This window comes from Nymphaea colorata, chromosome 1 (assembly GCF_008831285.2).
Source record: "Nymphaea colorata isolate Beijing-Zhang1983 chromosome 1, ASM883128v2, whole genome shotgun sequence".
NCBI classification, from domain to species: Eukaryota; Viridiplantae; Streptophyta; class Magnoliopsida; order Nymphaeales; family Nymphaeaceae; genus Nymphaea; species Nymphaea colorata.
In genome coordinates this window covers 30998337-31016169 of record NC_045138.2, presented here as the reverse complement: position 1 = coordinate 31016169, position 17833 = coordinate 30998337, and the positions used below count along the sequence as shown (strand labels likewise).

At 39.5% G+C, this 17833-nt stretch overlaps 2 protein-coding genes across 2 annotated transcripts; both read left to right on the top strand.

Annotated features, from left to right (window-relative positions):
* The first annotated feature begins 1550 nt into the window (after window positions 1-1550).
* On the top strand, window positions 1551-9145 carry LOC116246412 (pleiotropic drug resistance protein 1-like). The gene is made up of 24 exons (XM_031618280.2): window positions 1551-2130; window positions 2229-2349; window positions 2431-2519; window positions 2607-2691; window positions 2788-2947; window positions 3034-3110; window positions 3424-3477; window positions 3566-3656; window positions 3773-4074; window positions 4208-4489; window positions 4600-4916; window positions 5119-5279; window positions 5403-5506; window positions 5581-5737; window positions 5813-5929; window positions 6026-6141; window positions 6277-6609; window positions 6705-6995; window positions 7187-7270; window positions 7349-7482; window positions 7638-7865; window positions 7969-8140; window positions 8292-8546; window positions 8629-9145. The coding sequence occupies exons 1-24, from the start codon at window positions 1799-1801 to the stop codon at window positions 8902-8904; spliced, it is 4338 nt and encodes a 1445-aa protein (XP_031474140.1). The 5' UTR covers window positions 1551-1798; the 3' UTR covers window positions 8905-9145.
* A 3996-nt stretch (window positions 9146-13141) lies between these two features.
* On the top strand, window positions 13142-16056 carry LOC116246084 (pentatricopeptide repeat-containing protein At5g55740, chloroplastic). The gene is made up of 2 exons (XM_031617780.1): window positions 13142-13213; window positions 13292-16056. The coding sequence occupies exon 2, from the start codon at window positions 13429-13431 to the stop codon at window positions 16054-16056; it is 2628 nt and encodes an 875-aa protein (XP_031473640.1). The 5' UTR covers window positions 13142-13213; window positions 13292-13428.
* The last annotated feature ends 1777 nt before the right edge of the window (window positions 16057-17833 follow it).

The following is a 17833-nucleotide window of genomic DNA, read 5'->3' as shown; positions in this document are numbered from 1 at the left end:
TGAATTTGTTCCGTTAATATATTATTAACTATATCCACTTTTTCATATATTCATGATTTCGTATTCAAATTAATTTGAATATGAATAAAAGAAGTCATATCTGAATCCAAATCCAAAATCTAATTGGACAATTAAATTTTGATCCAAATTTTAAACCGAATTTGACCCATTTTCAAGATGTAAGAGCATTGGATATAAGATATCAGTTTAAAAATGAATCTGACCTAAATCTGCATCCAAATCCAACCACATATATATATATATATATATATGTATTTTCATAATGTTTCACAAATTCGACTATGTATTTTCAAATGTTCTCTGATTCATATCAAAGCATCGTAAATGCAGTGAACAGTTTTTATTTCTTGTCACTTCTATGGGAAATTAACCACAAAACTAAGCAAACGAGGTCAACTTTTCTCTATGATCAAGTGACACGGAAAATTAAACTCGCTTAAAGCCGCGAGGCGAAAGCTCCCGCACCACACGCAATAGGGCGAGCCTTGTGATGTTCAACTTGACTCCAAACTCGTTCACTTGAACTGTTGACCTTGTTCAATGGAATGGCCTGTTTACAAGCTTACTTCTATGCATTTCATAGTTTCAATCAACTCTATCTAGAGCTGGTCAGAGAAGTTTGAACTCAGGAATCTCTCGTTACATGAGTCAAACTATAGTTTCAAAATTTTAACAAGAGCCGATACAAAATTTTTTAAGTTTTGTATATTGGTTAAGCTAAACTTTTTAAAATTTATATATAAAATTTTGATTTTTTTTTTCTTAATCAAAGAAGGAGCACCATGACCCCCTGCCTTTGTCATGGGTTAGATACAATTAATCGTATCACATGCAGTGTCGGAGCTTTCAAGATCACATGGTCATGACTTAAATTATATGTGGTGCCTACACCAAACATGTATCACCAATGCGAGTGGCCCTCGACTAAAACAAAGATGGTTCCGCCGCCACTAATCATATCCGATTAATCTAAAATAGGCTTTGGCAGGTACATGTCGACCTGGATTGAAATTTGGTTAAAGGAAAGCATTATCGTTTAATGGGACTTTGAATTAAGTTTTCTTGTTTTCTTCTTCAAGCCAGCATAATAAGGTCGATTCTGGTTGGAAACTTTTGGAGAATGGCTGCTTCGAAGAGAAACAAAAGAACTCATTTATGTTCCGTTCAAAACAAGTTGCTCCAAGCTCAATGATTTTGACTTGGCTTGGCTCGCGACACAATTGACTCGTGTTTGAAACAGGATAAGGGTAGCTGGTAAACGACCAAGTTTACCAGATCCATATGACCTGTGAATCAGAACCAATTACGTCTCTTAAGAACAGTATTATGGTCAAAAGCTTGCTTAGACCCGGTTCCAATCTTTGAATCTTTGAATGGTGCAGTGCCATGGGTCAGAGACCGGCTGGCGCTCCAAAATTGATTTTGAACCGGGAAGCGAGAAGTTTCAAGTAGTTGACCACTCTCATGATGGCCTCTATCTGCATCTAGAACGACAGCAATAGGAGATGGAAGCAAGTGCGTCATTCCTGGCAGCTTCCGAAAAGAGCCGTTACTTTCACACCATCTCCCGGGAAACACCACCCTGTTTCTCTTTCCCTGCCACTATTTAAATTGAAGTGCTGAACTCCACGTCTCCATTGCCACGACTTGAGATTTCTTCATTTCTTTTCACAATTTCATGATTCTTTTAACTTCTTGAACAAGTTTTTTCATTCTTTAAACGTAGTGGTTTGTGGGTGTTGTGATCAAGATTGGAACCTGCTTGTAAGCAAGAGATATGGAGACAGGAGGTGATATTTACAGAGCTGGGAGTTTCAGAAGAAATGGGTCCTCCTCCATTTGGAGGAACAGTGGGGATGATGCCTTCTCAAGGTCTTCAAGAGATGGGGAAGATGATGAGGAGGCCCTCAGGTGGGCAGCTCTTGAGAAGCTGCCCACCTATGACAGGATCAGGAGAGGGATTCTCAGTGGTGTTGCAGGGGGTGTTGCTGAGGTGGATATTCGCAAGCTCGGGTTCGTTGAGAGAGAGAGCCTGCTGGATAGGCTCGTCAGAACTGCAGAGGAAGACAATGAGAAGTTCCTTCTCAGGCTCAAGGAGCGAGTAGATCGGTAATTCTCATTGAATATTTTCTCTTCATGAGTCGGTCTTTCATGACTTGGTTTTTAATAGGTTTCTTTTGGATCTTGTGATTCTATGGGGGATGTAGGGTCGGAATCGATATTCCGCAGATCGAAGTCCGGTTCGAGAATTTAAATGTTGATGCAGGGGTCTATGTTGGCAGCAGGGGACTGCCTACTTTGCTGAATTTTGTTGTCAATATGCTAGAGGTGAGTACAGTTCCGTCCTATTCTGAATATAGAAGAAAGATTGATGACAATACTCAATGGCTGGTGATTTGCTGAATTTAGGGTGCCCTGAGCTTCCTCCATGTTCTTCCAAAAAACAAGAAACCGTTGTCCATTCTGCACAACGTCAGTGGAATCATGAAGCCAAAAAGGTAAAAAGATCGAGTCTATCTTTTTCTGTTCGTTTTGCTCTCAGAAGTCTTGACTCACAGAATCACTTTGGGGGTCATAATTTGCAGGATGACGCTCGTTTTAGGCCCACCAAGTTCTGGGAAGACCACTTTGCTGTTAGCCCTGGCTGGAAGGCTTGATTCGAGTTTGAAGGTGTGAAACACAACCCTCCATTTTTTTTTTTACTTCATTCCCCGGGTGAAAACATTTCTTAAAACTGACGGGGATCCACTTCTACTGCATTACTAGACTTCAGGAAGGATAACATATAATGGGCACGGAATGAAAGAATTTGTTCCTCAGAGAACCTCTGCATATATCAGCCAGCATGATCTTCATATAGGAGAAATGACAGTCAGGGAAACGTTAGCTTTCTCTGCAAGATGCCAAGGAGTTGGTTCACGTTATGGTAAATTAAATCTCTAAGTTTCATGTAGTAATATACAACATCCACATATATTTTTATGACCTTTTACGTTTTACTTGTTGAGGCAGATTTGCTGGAAGAGTTGTCTAGAAGGGAAAAAGCTGCCAACATTAAGCCAGATCCTGATCTTGATGTCTTCATGAAGGTAGCATATATACATACTCACCACCTCTATTTAAATGTATGGTGTCTTTGGAGACGACTTTGATTACCTTCCCCTATTTTCTTTTCTTGCAAATTTGACAATGATATGCAATATTTTCTCTTTTTTCCTCCCTTCTCTTTCCATGTTCATTTCATGGGGTTCACCTGGCATCACCGAAGTATCAGTATATGTCTCATTTTTATTTCAGTAGTAAGAAAACATGAAACTTTGAGTGCTTAAATGGAGACAGTAAGGAAGGTTTGATTTCTACTGAGGTTTCAACATTAAGAATTTCCAGTTTAACCTCTTGTAGGCAATGTCCCTGGAAGGTCAAAAGGCTAGTGCAGTAACAGACTATATATTAAAGGTGAGCAACACAAACAGTTGTTTCTGTTTTCCTTCATCGGAAAGACAAACTATCTTTCTCAAATGTCTTACACTGTTTGCAATGTCAGATTCTAGGTCTAGACATATGTGCTGACACCATGGTTGGAAATGAAATGTTCAGAGGAATTTCAGGGGGACAAAAGAAACGGGTCACAACAGGTGGAGAAAATAGAGCTAGTTTAAAATACATTTCAGCATACTGATCAAGTACTCAGCCTTGGTCTATGCAATACAGTTCAGGCATTTATGTTAACTCATATTGATTATTTTTCCAGGAGAAATGCTGGTTGGACCAGCTAGAGCTCTCTTTATGGACGAGATATCAACTGGTTTAGATAGCTCCACCACTTACCAAATTGTGGACTCTATCAGACAATTTGTGCATATTATTGGAGCCACAGTTGCCATTTCTTTGCTGCAACCAGCACCAGAAACCTATGATCTTTTTGATGACATCATTCTTCTCTCTGATGGGCATATTGTATACCATGGTCCTCGTGAGCATGTACTTGAGTTCTTTGAATCTATGGGCTTCAGGTGTCCTGAGAGAAAAGGTGTTGCAGATTTTCTACAAGAAGTAAGCTCTTAGTCTATTCAGTTTTTATAATTCAAAAATGTGCAGCATGTGGGATCAATTTCAGCTTCAGTGTGTTTGTATCTTCGCATGTTTGATATGTTTCTGATGGTTCAATCTACTTTACATTCACCAGGTGACATCCCGAAATGATCAGAGGCAATACTGGATGCATGAAGAAGAAACCTACAGATTTGTACCAGTGAAGGAATTTTCAGAAGCATTTCATTCATTTCACATTGGACAAAAATTAGACGCAGAACTTTCTACACCATTTGACAAGAGTAAAAGCCATCCTGCTGCATTAACAAATTCCAAATACGGTGTGAGCAAGTTGGAGCTATTAAAAGCATGCTTTTCAAGGGAATTACTGCTGATGAAAAGGAACTCTTTTGTCTACGTTTTTAAAATGACGCAAGTGAGTATTGAATCTGTCTCTACGCTGTTCTTTAGGAAATCTTGAGATTATTGTAGGAGTTTTATGTCATATTTATTTTGCCTTTTTTCTGTTTTTTTTTTCTTTTGCAGCTTATTGTCATTGCTTTTATTACGATGACTCTCTTCCTGCGTACTGAGATGCACCGGAACACAATCAATGACGGAGGAATTTATCTGGGTGCACTATTTTTTGGGCTGATTACAATCATGTTTAATGGCTTTGCTGAGCTCTCCATGACAATTGCAAAACTGCCTGTTTTTTACAAGCAAAGAGACTTGTTTTTTTATCCAGCGTGGACATATGCAATTCCTGCATGGATTACTAAAATTCCAATATCAGTTGCTGAGGCCTGTATATGGGTGTTTTTAACTTACTATGTGGTGGGTTTTGATCCAAGTGCTGGAAGGTGAGTTATTAGTTACTATGTGAAGCTTTTCTTTCATTATGGCCGTATCATGATCTATTACAAGTTTTCTTCATATATACAAGACAACCTGTATAGACAAAATGGAAGTAGCCAAATAAGTTGCTTTTTTAAGTGGAAATCTTGTGCAACTGAAATGTGGAATCGGACTAATACAAAGCACCATTCTATGTTGTACTTACAGAATGTTCAGGCAGTTGCTTCTGCTTCTAGCAATCAACCAAATGTCATCTGGGCTTTTCCGTTTAATTGCTTCCTTGGGCCGGGACCTGATTGTTGCAAACACATTTGGTTCGTTCGCATTGCTTGTGATAATTGTTCTTGGTGGATTCATACTGTCACGGGGTAAGCTTACCTGATTGTGTTTCTTTCTTTCCTCAAACTATGGAATATAAATGTTTCTTTTCTTGATGAATGAGAATTAGTATTAGACCTAGTTGGTGACTGTATCTTCTTCCACTGCAACAGATAACATTAAGAAATGGTGGATCTGGGGCTACTGGATTTCACCACTTATGTATGGACAGACTGCCGTTTCTGTGAATGAATTCCTTGGGAACAGTTGGCACCAAGTAAGTTTTGACCTAATTAGAAAGATTTTATGCAGAACTCAAAATTATTGCTGATCATTGATTTATTTTTTTAGGTCCTACCAAATTCAACTATGTCATTGGGTGAAGCAGTCCTGAAAGCACGTGGAATGTTTAGTCGAGGGTATTGGTACTGGATTGGAGTTGGTGCACTGTTCGGATACACTTTGCTCTTCAATGGCCTCTTTAGTGCTGCTCTTGCTTATCTTGAACGTAAGTTTTATAATCTATACATCTTGGTGTATGTGATCTTAATGTTACTCTGAAATGGTGGCTATGCACTTGCAGCTTTTGGAAAATCACAGGCCGTTATATCTGAAGAAGCATTGAAGGAGAAGCATGCTAATGTGACTGGAGAAAATGTAAAATCAGAATTATCCTCAAGAGGAAGAAGGACTACAGAAGGTAATCTTACTCAGACAAACCCCAGATGCTGATTCTTAACTGTATCATCTGAACCACCCTATCAATACATATAAATTTGTTGTGCCTGTCTTCCAGCTCGATCAGAATCAGTTGCTGAACCTGTCCATAACGAAAAGAAAGGAATGGTCCTTCCATTTACACCCCTATGCATAACCTTTGATGACATCAGATATTCAGTGGACATGCCACAGGTAAACATAAAATATTATTTTCCCTTTCTCTCTCTCTATCCTCCGACCCCCCCCCCCCCGCAAAAAAAAAAAAAAAAAAAACCCCTCTTTATATCATCAGATGTCCGCTTTCTAAACAAGATCTGAGTTGTCTAGGAAATGAAAGCTCGAGGTGTTGCTGAGGACAAATTAGAGCTGCTGAAGGGTATAAGTGGGACTTTCAGGCCTGGAGTATTAACAGCCTTGATGGGTGTAAGCGGAGCTGGCAAAACTACTTTAATGGATGTGTTAGCAGGAAGAAAGACTGGTGGATATATCACCGGAAGTATCAAAATATCAGGTTATCCAAAGAAACAGGAAACCTTCGCACGTGTTTCGGGTTACTGTGAACAAAATGACATCCATTCTCCCCATGTCACTGTATATGAGTCACTTGTCTACTCTGCTTGGCTTCGTTTACCTCCTGAAGTCAGTTCTGCTACGAGAAAGGTTAGTGCTGAATCACATTTATAATGAATGGTCTTCACTTCCTTAACACCTATCCGTAGGGTAGGCTTTCTTATTGCAAGGATCAATATATGCAGCTATTTGTCGAGGAGGTCATGGAACTTGTGGAGTTGACGTCATTAAGGGAATCCCTTGTGGGGTTGCCAGGTGTCAATGGACTCTCAACTGAGCAACGTAAACGATTGACAATTGCAGTTGAGCTAGTTGCTAATCCCTCCATAATATTCATGGATGAACCAACCTCTGGCCTCGATGCCAGAGCTGCAGCAATTGTCATGCGAACCGTCAGAAATACAGTGGACACAGGGAGGACAGTTGTTTGCACAATTCATCAACCCAGTATTGACATATTTGAAGCATTTGATGAGGTGAGATGTTGGTAAATGACTTTGTAAAACCATAATGCATACCTATTGAAACTTATAATAATGCTAAAGCATTAGGCTTAGAGATTCTCCTTTTTAATCACATGATGTAACTAGGTATATTTTACTTTCCTATTGGAACTACGTGGATTTTACTTGCTTCTTTGTGGGATAACATATTCTCTTCATTTCAGCTCTTCCTTATGAAGCGAGGTGGTCAGGAGATCTACGCTGGACCATTGGGCCAGAATTCTTGTCACTTAATTTCCTATTTTGAGGTAAGGAAAGCTATTTTCCACATGCAAGTTTAGTTTGGCGCTCGTGTCAAGGTTAAGTAATGTGGTGATACACTGTAGGGCATCGAAGGAGTAAGCAGGATAAAAGAAAGGTACAATCCAGCAACGTGGATGCTAGAAGTGACCTCTGAGGCACAAGAGGACATTCTTGGTGTAGACTTTGCTGAGATCTACAAAAACTCCGATCTGTATCAGTGAGTATATTTTAACCAGTTTTCTTCTTAATATTTCTATATGACAGGATTAGTTTGCTGTAATGAAGAAACATGTTGAAGAGACAAGTCGGATCATATTTAGCAATGCCCAAGGTTTTCATGAATTTATAATTTATATGTGCTGATGGCTGCAGGAGAAATAGGGTTTTGATACAAGAGCTCAGTTCACCTCCACCTGGCTCTAATGATCTTTACTTTCCAACAAAGCACTCTCAGTCCTTCATCACTCAGTGCATGGCATGTCTGTGGAAACAACACTGGTCTTACTGGCGCAACCCTCCATATACAGCTACACGTTTCTTCTTCACAACCTTCACAGCCTTGATGTTTGGGGCCATTTTCTGGAATCTTGGCATGAAAAGGTATCAAATTGTTTTAATATACACACACACATACATATATATAAGGACAGAGGGTGAGAGAAATTCTGGGGATATGAATTCTCATTTTTAGTATCTTTCACAGGAGTAAGCAACAGGATTTGCTCAACGCAATGGGCTCCATGTATGCCGCTGTTCTGTTTATTGGTGTAAACAATGCATCATCTGTTCAGCCAGTTGTAGCCATTGAAAGAACCGTCTTCTATAGGGAAAGGGCTGCTGGAATGTATTCTGCATTGCCATATGCATTTGGACAGGTGTGCTACGCACTGGTGAAGATGCTTATTAATACACATAGCTTCTACATACAAACAATTAACGAAAGTTGCTGTTTTTTCGTAACTGAGTGGTAACTAGTCTAAAGACCTGAATTTCTGAGAGCTAATCAGGATGTTTACATGTGCACAGGTTGCTATTGAACTGCCATACGTTTTGATTCAGGCGCTGGTCTATGGAGTTATAGTATATGCTATGATAGGCTTCGAGTGGACTGCTGCCAAGTTCTTCTGGTATATATTCTTCATGTACTTCACCTTCCTGTACTTCACATTTTATGGGATGATGGCAGTTGCGGTTACTCCAAATCATCACATTGCCTCCATTATCTCTTCTGCATTTTATGCAATTTGGAATGTCTTCTCTGGATTTGTGATTCCACGTCCGGTATGTGATCATCTACGCTGTTATTTATTGTTGGAGATTTTGAGAATGGCACCAATGATTTACATGCCTCTATCCTTTTCAGAGTATGCCAGTGTGGTGGAGATGGTACTACTGGGCATGCCCTGTTGCCTGGACGTTGAATGGTTTAGTTACTTCACAATTTGGTGATTTAAAGTCAAATCTTGAAGTGACCAGCTCTGCAGCAGCAACTACGACAGTGGAGGAATTTATACGATCCTATTTTGGATTCCATCATGACTTCTTGGATGTGGTTTCCATAATGGTTGTAGGATTTGCGGTTCTTTTTGCTTTTGTTTTTGCATTTGCAATTAAGGCCTTCAACTTTGAGAGAAGATAGTATCTCTTGGATGCAGGTAATTGAAAATAAATTGCTTAGGCAGTTGATAAAGGCACTTAAATGAGGGTGTATTTTGTAGGAATAGCCTTCCATCCACATTGCTAGCGTTGACAGGAAAAGTTATGCAGCCTAGGGAATTCATTTCCTCATATATGTAAAAGAATAAAAGCACATTTGATTATGTCAAAATATTGAGTTGTAATAAATGTACAAAGAAATGGCAGAAGTGTTTATTTTTTCATATTTTTTCATTGTATACCGTACAACTGTGGTCAAGCTGGCTTATTTGACAGACGCTTAAGAGATAAACTGGTTCCCTAAGATACTTGAACAAACAACAGCAGCACCGCTATTAGTGCACAAACTTTGATAATCTGAAATTTGGAAGCATAAAAAATGATGTAACGACTATCCTTCAACAAGCAAGGCGTGCGGAATATGTATCTGCTTAATCAAATCCATGCGACGTACTCCTGTGATTTCCACCTCAACAAACTTGTATTTTTCTTTGGTAGCAAATGCGTAGCTTACACATTAACGTTTGGGTAATTTGATGGCAAGTAGCATTAATGTGTGGGAGTACTTTTATGGTTCTAGAGCTCGTCATACAAGAGGAACTCACCCACCTTACAGTGTTGCAGAACCAGATACATACATACATACATATATATATATATATATATATATATATATATATATATATATATATATATACACAAACGCGTCAGGAGGACGTGCAAGAGAGATTACCTTGGAAAGTAAAACAAATAGATCAGAAATCGTGGGGGTGAGTTACAAAGTCCAAAGTCTTACATAATTTAGCATTTGAACGTTCAAAAATAAAAGACTCGATGGTTAGCAACGCAAGTGTTTTCCTATCAACAGTCTCTCTTGTTCCAGCTAAAGACTCAAGCCCATCATTCCTTTTAAACGGTCAACAATTTTTCTAATTGTTTCTGAGGATCTAGTGAACGCTCTTTGATCTGAGATAATCCGTTCTTGAACGATACCACTTCTACTATTCAAGAAAGTCCGCGCAACCATATTCCCTTTTTCTTTTCCGTCGAAGGAGGGGACTTGACCAATTGGGTGCCGCCTTCCAAAGTTCAACTTTTTGGCAACAATGACGATTGAATTGGAAACCACGGGTGCACTGGTATATTTGGAGCGGAGGGAGAAAGGGGGAGACTTTGGCTTCGGCTTATTTGAGGTATATCTTCCCCTCCCACTCAACACACTGAGGTTCCTTAGGCCTCGTTTAATGGCAGATAAAAAGGAATGATAAATTTATCATGGAAAAAATTCATGGTAAAAAGTGGGACCTCACAGGGTTCGACTTTTGTCTTTTTTGCAAGGTAAAATTAGCTGACCTTTCTATTTCAGCAGGGTAATTTTTCTTGTGTTTGATTTGAAAGCGAAAAGTCATACAAAAACGGCAAGTTTCTCTCGATGCACAGCAAAATCTATGTTTATCAAACGGAGCCTTACAGACGCGCTGGCTGGTTTTCAGTAATTAATAATTTGTGGGTTACTAGTCTTAATCTGTGTATTCATCAGTCATAGTATGGTTGGTTCCGCGTCATAGGATTCAAACTGGCGCATCCCTCAACATATATGGTCCATTCTGCATCATAAGATTCAAACGGATCAACATAGTCGTAATCCTTTAGCATTAACTTAAATTCAAAGTGTAAATATATAAAATATTAATGCTCTTTGAATCATATAATTAGCAGAAGAAACCATTAGTAATTGCATCCATTGGTATGAATGTTTGTTCACACTGTTCCCATGAAATTGTTTCCTGAGAAAAGTGTTTCCTTGGGTCAGGTAAATAAATGACAGCTTTGTTCTAGTTCTTCGTGAAGAATCATTTGAAACCAAGAAAACATTGTCAAAAAAAAAAAATGTTCACCCTTCACAATTCAGTGGTCATACTTGTGACGGCTCTTTCAAGCCCTAAATATTTGACTAGAAAATAGCACAAAGAAATTGAATTCGTTGCCCAACTTATATTAAATAGATGAAAGATCCATGACAAAACAGAGGCGTTCAGTACCAGCTTCCATCACGAAGACTCGTCTGCAGTAGACATTCTCTTTGTTTAAGAAAGATTCATGAAGAAATGTGTTCATTGAAATCATTTTGTGCACCAAAGAGACCCTGGGCAATATGAAGCCAAATTTGACTACACATACATACTCATTGAGATTAAAAAACAAATTTTTTTTAATTATTTTATTGATTCATGTGTTAATTATGCGCACAAACAATAATTAGAGCATTAATAACAAAGACCCATGATGACAAGATCTAGTCTTCAAAAGAGACTTGTTCCAACAAATGAGCGTGTGGAATGTCGGAAAACATTCACAGACAGCATCCATATGCAACAAAGGCTGAAAATATAAAATGAAACAATCAACCTTCCATTTTGGTGTTTACTCACGGGAAACCACCTTCGGCATAAAACTCCCAATGATCGAGAAAATGTTATAATTTCTCTGGCTCGGATGCATGTGTATGCATACACACACATATAGAGTGATGACTAAAGTCGCAACACATATATAAACCAACTTTCTGAATGAGTTAATGGACTAAAACTTTCTTGTTCGATTGAAATACAAAACATCAAAGCAAGTCACGTTATAGAACTGAGTCTAAAGAATCCACCTGTTGGATCCAACATTCAAACTGGTAGTGGGTATTTCCACTGCTCCTATCAAAACACTGCTTCAGCAATAGCTCTCGCGACTGGACCCATAGACACAACACTGTGATGCTATGGAAGTAGTGGCGGAGCCAGAAATTTTTTTAAGAGGAGCACTGATTTACAAGTTTTCATACTTGAAAGGGTACTTACATGTATAACAAAATAAATATTAAACGATCTTAATATAAAAATAAAATAAAAAATTAAAAAGCTGGTGTGGGCAACTGTCCACACCAACCTATATGTGGATTCACCACTGTATGGAAGGAGAAGGAACTGTAAGCTTTCTCCATTCATTGCATTGGTAAAGAGAAAGGCGTCTCTTGCTATCTAGATTTTAGTTCATGTGCTGTTAACGAGATTTCGATCCCCTGTGCACGTCAATATCATCGGTTACCTCATCAAACTTGGATTTGGTTTCAGAAAAGCTAAATCTGTGACCAATCTGGTCAAGTCCGAATCTAAAATGAAGGGGAAGGCGAGTCCAGCTGCATGGAGGAGAGTCCAGGGAACAAATGCTAATTTCTTTCTCCATTCCAATTACAATTTGTTGATCTCAACTACCCCAGTGTTGGAATCACTTTCAAGGTTGTCTTGTCAGGATTTTACAAGAGTCAAACCAATTCGAGCTCGACTCAAAATCTCTCAGTTAAGCTTGCGCTCAACTCATTTGTAAACGAGTAGAACTCAAGCTTAACTAAAAACTTGACCTTATAAACAAGGGTAGAGCGAGATTTTTTTTTTTAAGGAGGGACCTGAATAGTATTTTCAAAATTTGTATAAGAAACCGAATAATAATCTTCAAAAAATTTACATACATCAAGTTAAAAATATATGCATAATTTTTTTTTTCAGGAGGCTATGGCCCCAACCAATCCCCACCCTTCCCTTTGCCCCTGCTTATAAATGAGTTTAGTGCATTGATTAAACTCGAATAAGTTCAATATATATATATATATATATATATAATTTTTAAATGAAAGAGATCAAGTTCAATAGGGAGTTGGTAAAAGAACTTATAAAACGAGTATAACGCAAGGAACCGACTGGAACTCAAGGGACTCTATCTATCAAGTCAAGCTTGAGCTGACTTTGTCCAGCTCAAGCCAAGGAATGTAGGAATCATATCAAGTCCAGCTGACTGAGCTCGAGCTCAGCTTGCTGTTGCTTCCTTTAAAAACCAACAGGATATTCAATGAGGAGGAAGGCCACCAGATTGCAATTCTCTGTAGGAATGCAATTTATTTCTCTAAAAGCTAATGCTTTCTAGTTGGTATAGTTTTTTTATATATATAATCTCAATAAACAAATAAATATTGGAAGTAAATTGATATTCTTATTTCTTCTATGATGAATGGTAGATTCGTGATCCTTATTTTGCTTTCCTGCTTTTTAATTTTTACTAGTATTTTGAAAATAATGAAAGAAAAAGTGACATACGACGCTTTGTCTCCTTTAGCGGCCAGAATTTTGGAAATGATTAAAGCAACAATACGGCAGAAGAAATTATGTAACTGGATCAGATACTGTCGACCTCCCATCCGATTTTGAAGAGCGTGTGTGATATTCAAACTGAAGTCTATTGGAGATCTGGTAATCATCTGATCAGATTACCTAAGTGTTGAATCTTGCCAATTTGAGTTAAACAGGTGAATGTTTATCCTTTTGCAGTATGGCTGGCATTTGGTGGCCATGGTTCGCTTCCGAGCAATGGCTGCAATGCTACTGGGAAGCGTGCTTCCAGGCCCCGTCATTTTGTTGTGAGGAGCACTGACCTTCATCCCGTGTTCCGTCCCTCATCGACTCTCATGGCCTCCTCCTTCATCCTCCCATCCTTCCAAATTTTCCCCACAAAACGGCAGCCTCACCCATCATCTTCTGCAACAGCATTCCCAATTTTACCTTCCTCGTCATCTTCTTCCCTCACAGTCTCCAAGTCGGCAGAAACCAAGACCGACAACCTAAGCGCCAGTGGCTACTACTCTGGCTGTGTGGACCAAATTTCCAAACTATGCGAGGATGGTCGTCTCGGGGACGCCATTTCCATCTTCAACCAAATGAAAGAAGATGGGATTCAGACTGGTCACGATATCTACGGGGAGATATTGCAGGGGTTCGTGTACCAGAGATCTTTGTTTGGGGGTAAGCAAATCCACGCCCAAATTATCAAAAACGGGGCGTCGTTTTCAGAGAACGAGTTCTTGCACACAAAGCTTGTAATCTTCTACGCAAAGTGTGACGTGCGTGTTGCGGCCGATTACTTGTTTAGTTCATTGCCGTCGAAGAACGTGTTCTCCTGGGCTGCCATGATTGGTTTCTACGTTAGAAAAGGTTTGAATGAGGAATGCTTGTTGAGTTTCTCCGGTATGCTTGATAGTGGCGTTTTGCCCGACAATTTTGTGATTCCGAATGCTCTGAAAGCTTGCTCTTCCTTGCAGTCTCTACAGTGTGGGAGGTTGATTCATGGGTACATTGTGAAACTTGGTTATGGGTCATGTGTGTTTGTTGCCAGTAGTTTGGTCGATATGTACGGGAAGTGTGGAGAGTTGGGGTGTGCACGCCTAGTGTTTGATGAAATTCCCGAGAAAAATGCAGTCGCTTGGAATTCCATGCTTGTTGGTTATTTCCAGAATGGTGAGAATGAAGAGGCCTTGAGGTTGTTCTATCAGATGAGGGTTGAGAGCGATGTGGAGCCGTCACGAGTTACCATTGCAAGTTTTCTTTCGGCTTCAGCAAATTTAGCATCATTAAGTGAGGGTAAACAGGGTCATGCTATTGCAGTGCGCTTGGGCCTTCCATTGGATAGCATTCTGGGCAGTGGTCTTGTAAATTTTTATGCAAAGTGCTCCTCTATAGTAGACGCCGAGCTGGTTTTTGATCTAATGCTCGAGAGGGATGTTGTTGTTTGGAATTTGCTGATCTCTGGGTACATACAAGATGGGCATATTGAAGATGCTCTTGACTTGTGCCGCAGAATGCAGCTCGAGAACTTTCGGCCTGATTCAGTTACATTAGCTTCTATTCTCTCTGCATGTGCAGATTGTGGTGATTTGCGTCATGGACTTGAAGGTCATGGTTACTGTATCAGAAACAACCTTGAATTAGATGTGTTTGTTGCGAGCAGCATTATTGACATGTATGGAAAATGCAGGCGGATCGAGGATGCTAGAAAGGCTTTTGATTGCACCATGCAGAGAGATGTTGTATTATGGAATACATTAATGGCAGCTTATAGTGAATCTGGATGCAGTGGAGAAGCTCTTAAACTCTTCTACCAGATGCAGCTAGCTGGTTTGCTGCCTAACGTCGTATCATGGAATGCAGTAATTTTGGGATTCCTGAGGAATGGACAGGTAACAGAGGCGAAAGATTTCTTCATGCAGATGCAATCTACTGGTACTGCGCCAAATTCAGTTACGTGGACTACACTGATCTCTGGCTTAGCTCAAAATGGACATGGATCTGATGCCTTTGATCACTTTGAGAAGATGCAAGCGGCTGGACTGAAACCAAATGCTATGGTTATTGTCGGATTGCTGATGGCTGCAACAGCATTATCGCTTCTACAGCCTGGAAAGCAAATTCATGCATATATAGCTAGACACGGCCTAGCAGTATCTCCCTGGATTATGACGTCTCTTGTGGACATGTATGCTAAATGTGGGAGCGTGAATCTAGCAAGAAAAGTTTTTGATGTGAGTTCAGTTAATGACTTGCCTTTATATAATGCAATGATATCTGGCTACGCGCTGCATGGGAAAGCTGTCGAAGCTCTTTCTCTGTTCAACCAAATGCAGCTACAAGGAATCAAACCAGATGCCATAACTTTCACTAGCATCTTGTCTGCATGCAGTCATGCTGGGTTTTTGGATGAAGGTCAGAGAATCTTCAAGGAAATGAGCTCGATTCACAATATTCAACCTAGAATAGAGCACTTTGGATGCGTGGTAGACATTCTATCTCGCAGGAAAAAAATATATGAATCGCTTCCGTATATTTCTTCTATTTTGAATGAAATTGATGGCCCGATTATTGGGTCATTACTTGCTGCATGTAGAGACCAGAATGATGCTGAAATTGGTGAAGCCCTGTTCAAAATTCTACTTGAATTAGAACCAAGCAATTCAGGGAACTACATAGTTCTGTCAAACATGTATGCAGCTTCTGATCGATGGCATGACGCGACAAAGATCAGGAATATCATGAGAATAAATGGGTTGAGAAAGAATCCAGGTTGCAGTTGGATTCATATAGGAGGTAAATCACATGCCTTTGTTGCTGGGGACAAATCACACCCCGAAACGGAAACTCTGTATCAAACGTTGTATTTGTTAGACAAAGAAATGAGATTTGCTGATTATATCCTTCTTATTAATGATAAAGGTCGTTTCGCTTTTCCTTTAGAAATTGCTAGATCTCAAGGTAGTGAAGATTGATTGATCTGGCCTACAAGTTGAATCTAAACCTGCTAATTTTTTGGGCCAGTCTTTTTGTGGGCATTTGCTCATGCTCAAATCTCAGGAAGTTCTAACCACAGACCAACATGGTCCAAATGGTTGCTTACACACAGTAGTGGACCCTGTTGTTTCGGTTTTTTTTTTTTTTTTCTTAAAAGAAAGTTCTGTTTATCGCAATCTGGCCAGCTTTCCTACCATATAATAGGTCTGCTCCTGAAAGAAAAACCCAGGATGAGCCGTGATAACCAGGCCTTTTGAGAACAAACTAAATCTAGAAGATGTAACTCTGGGTTCAGACCTGAAATGGTTTTCTTTCCACAATTCAATTATAAGGAAAACTATTGAGATCTTTGGACGTGTTGGACCAAGGACAAAAGAATTAGGCCTGGTTTATGGGCTCAAACTAGTTTTTTAACCTGATTTTGGATGTCATCCAAATGGTCCCTTAGTTTTTTTTTCTCGATTCGTTCCTAAGGAAAACTATTGAGATTCTTGGATGTGTCGGCAAAGGACAAAAGAAGTGTTGGCTTGTAATATCCAGTTTTAGTTGTTCTTAGGAACCCCTACTGCCTCTCTAGCAATAGAAAAACTCAGTGCTGTCAGTCTCAGTTTTCATACCTTTGGCTTATTGGCTGATACTATTGATTTGCGATGGCTGTCTTCTCGTTTTCTTATGTGAAAAGTAATTGATAAATATTTTAAGATATTTGACAATAAAAAACAAATGCTTGATATTGTAAAGATCTATATTTGTCAAAACTCGTTTCTTGACCACAGAAGGGCATAGCTGGTCGACTAAAGGGTCAGTGAAGATTTGCGCGCTAGTCTGATTCATGTGCATGCTACTCATTTGAACTGTAAACGGTAAATGCTTGAAACTCCAGTTAATTGACGGGTGCCCACCCCCTACTTCGGTTACAAAAAAAAGCTTAAAGTCCCAAGAACAGGGAAAAATGGAAGCGGTTTCGGCCTCTTCGGAATATCTCTTTCTCCTTCAAAACTCTTTCATTTTCGCTTACACGGCTATAGAGATGATTCGTGACATTTTTGGAATGAAGTAAAATTTCCAGGAATTTTGGTTGGATTCTTGCCGTCGATAATCTTCAATGTTGAAAATGGTAACGAACGACAAGTGGAGCCTCGGAGCAGTTTGCACTTCAATGATCAAACAACTCCATGAGCCAACAACCACTCTGCATGACTGTGGGGGAAGAAAGCTTGGGCACAAGTTATGATTTGAAAAGGAGCACAAATTGAAATCATTCTCAGCTGTAGATTAGTCAATCGAAAACTGAAGCTCAAAAGGGTTTGAACTTTGAATTCAATGTCTTGGGAAGCAGTTGTCAGTGAGCAGTCAGTCACTATCAAGGTCTACTGTGTGGTGTAAAGTAAGTAATAAACTCCACCAAGAAGTCCACCACAATAATGCAGCAGAAACAGTGTCTGTTGAAATAGATTTGTTTGGATAATAACTTTCCAATGGCGTTAAATTATCAAAAGAATGAGGACAAGTTGGTTGCTAAGAACTAATCTAAACAGTTCTCACCTGAGTTCAGATCCACAGTGGGACCCGTCTCAGTTTTGTCTTCGAGCTTAGAAAGTCTGACACAATTACTTCTGGGAGGCACACTTCCAGTATTGTTTGTCTGCTAAAGCATCTAACTCCACAATGTTGAGGTGCTTTCGGGTCAGGTACTAAACTTGGTTGGATCCAATTGGGGTCTGGACATATCAAGGTCCTATATCCAGGTCCATA

Coding starts and splice junctions, on each gene's coding strand:
- LOC116246412 (XM_031618280.2), top strand. CDS start 1,799: ATGGAGACAGGAGGTGATATTTACAGAGCTGGGAGTTTCAGAAGAAAT. Junction 2,948..3,033: donor AGGAGTTGGTTCACGTTATG/GTAAATTAAATC, acceptor TTGTTGAGGCAG/ATTTGCTGGAAGAGTTGTCT. Junction 5,930..6,025: donor AGGAAGAAGGACTACAGAAG/GTAATCTTACTC, acceptor CCTGTCTTCCAG/CTCGATCAGAATCAGTTGCT.
- LOC116246084 (XM_031617780.1), top strand. CDS start 13,429: ATGGCCTCCTCCTTCATCCTCCCATCCTTCCAAATTTTCCCCACAAAA.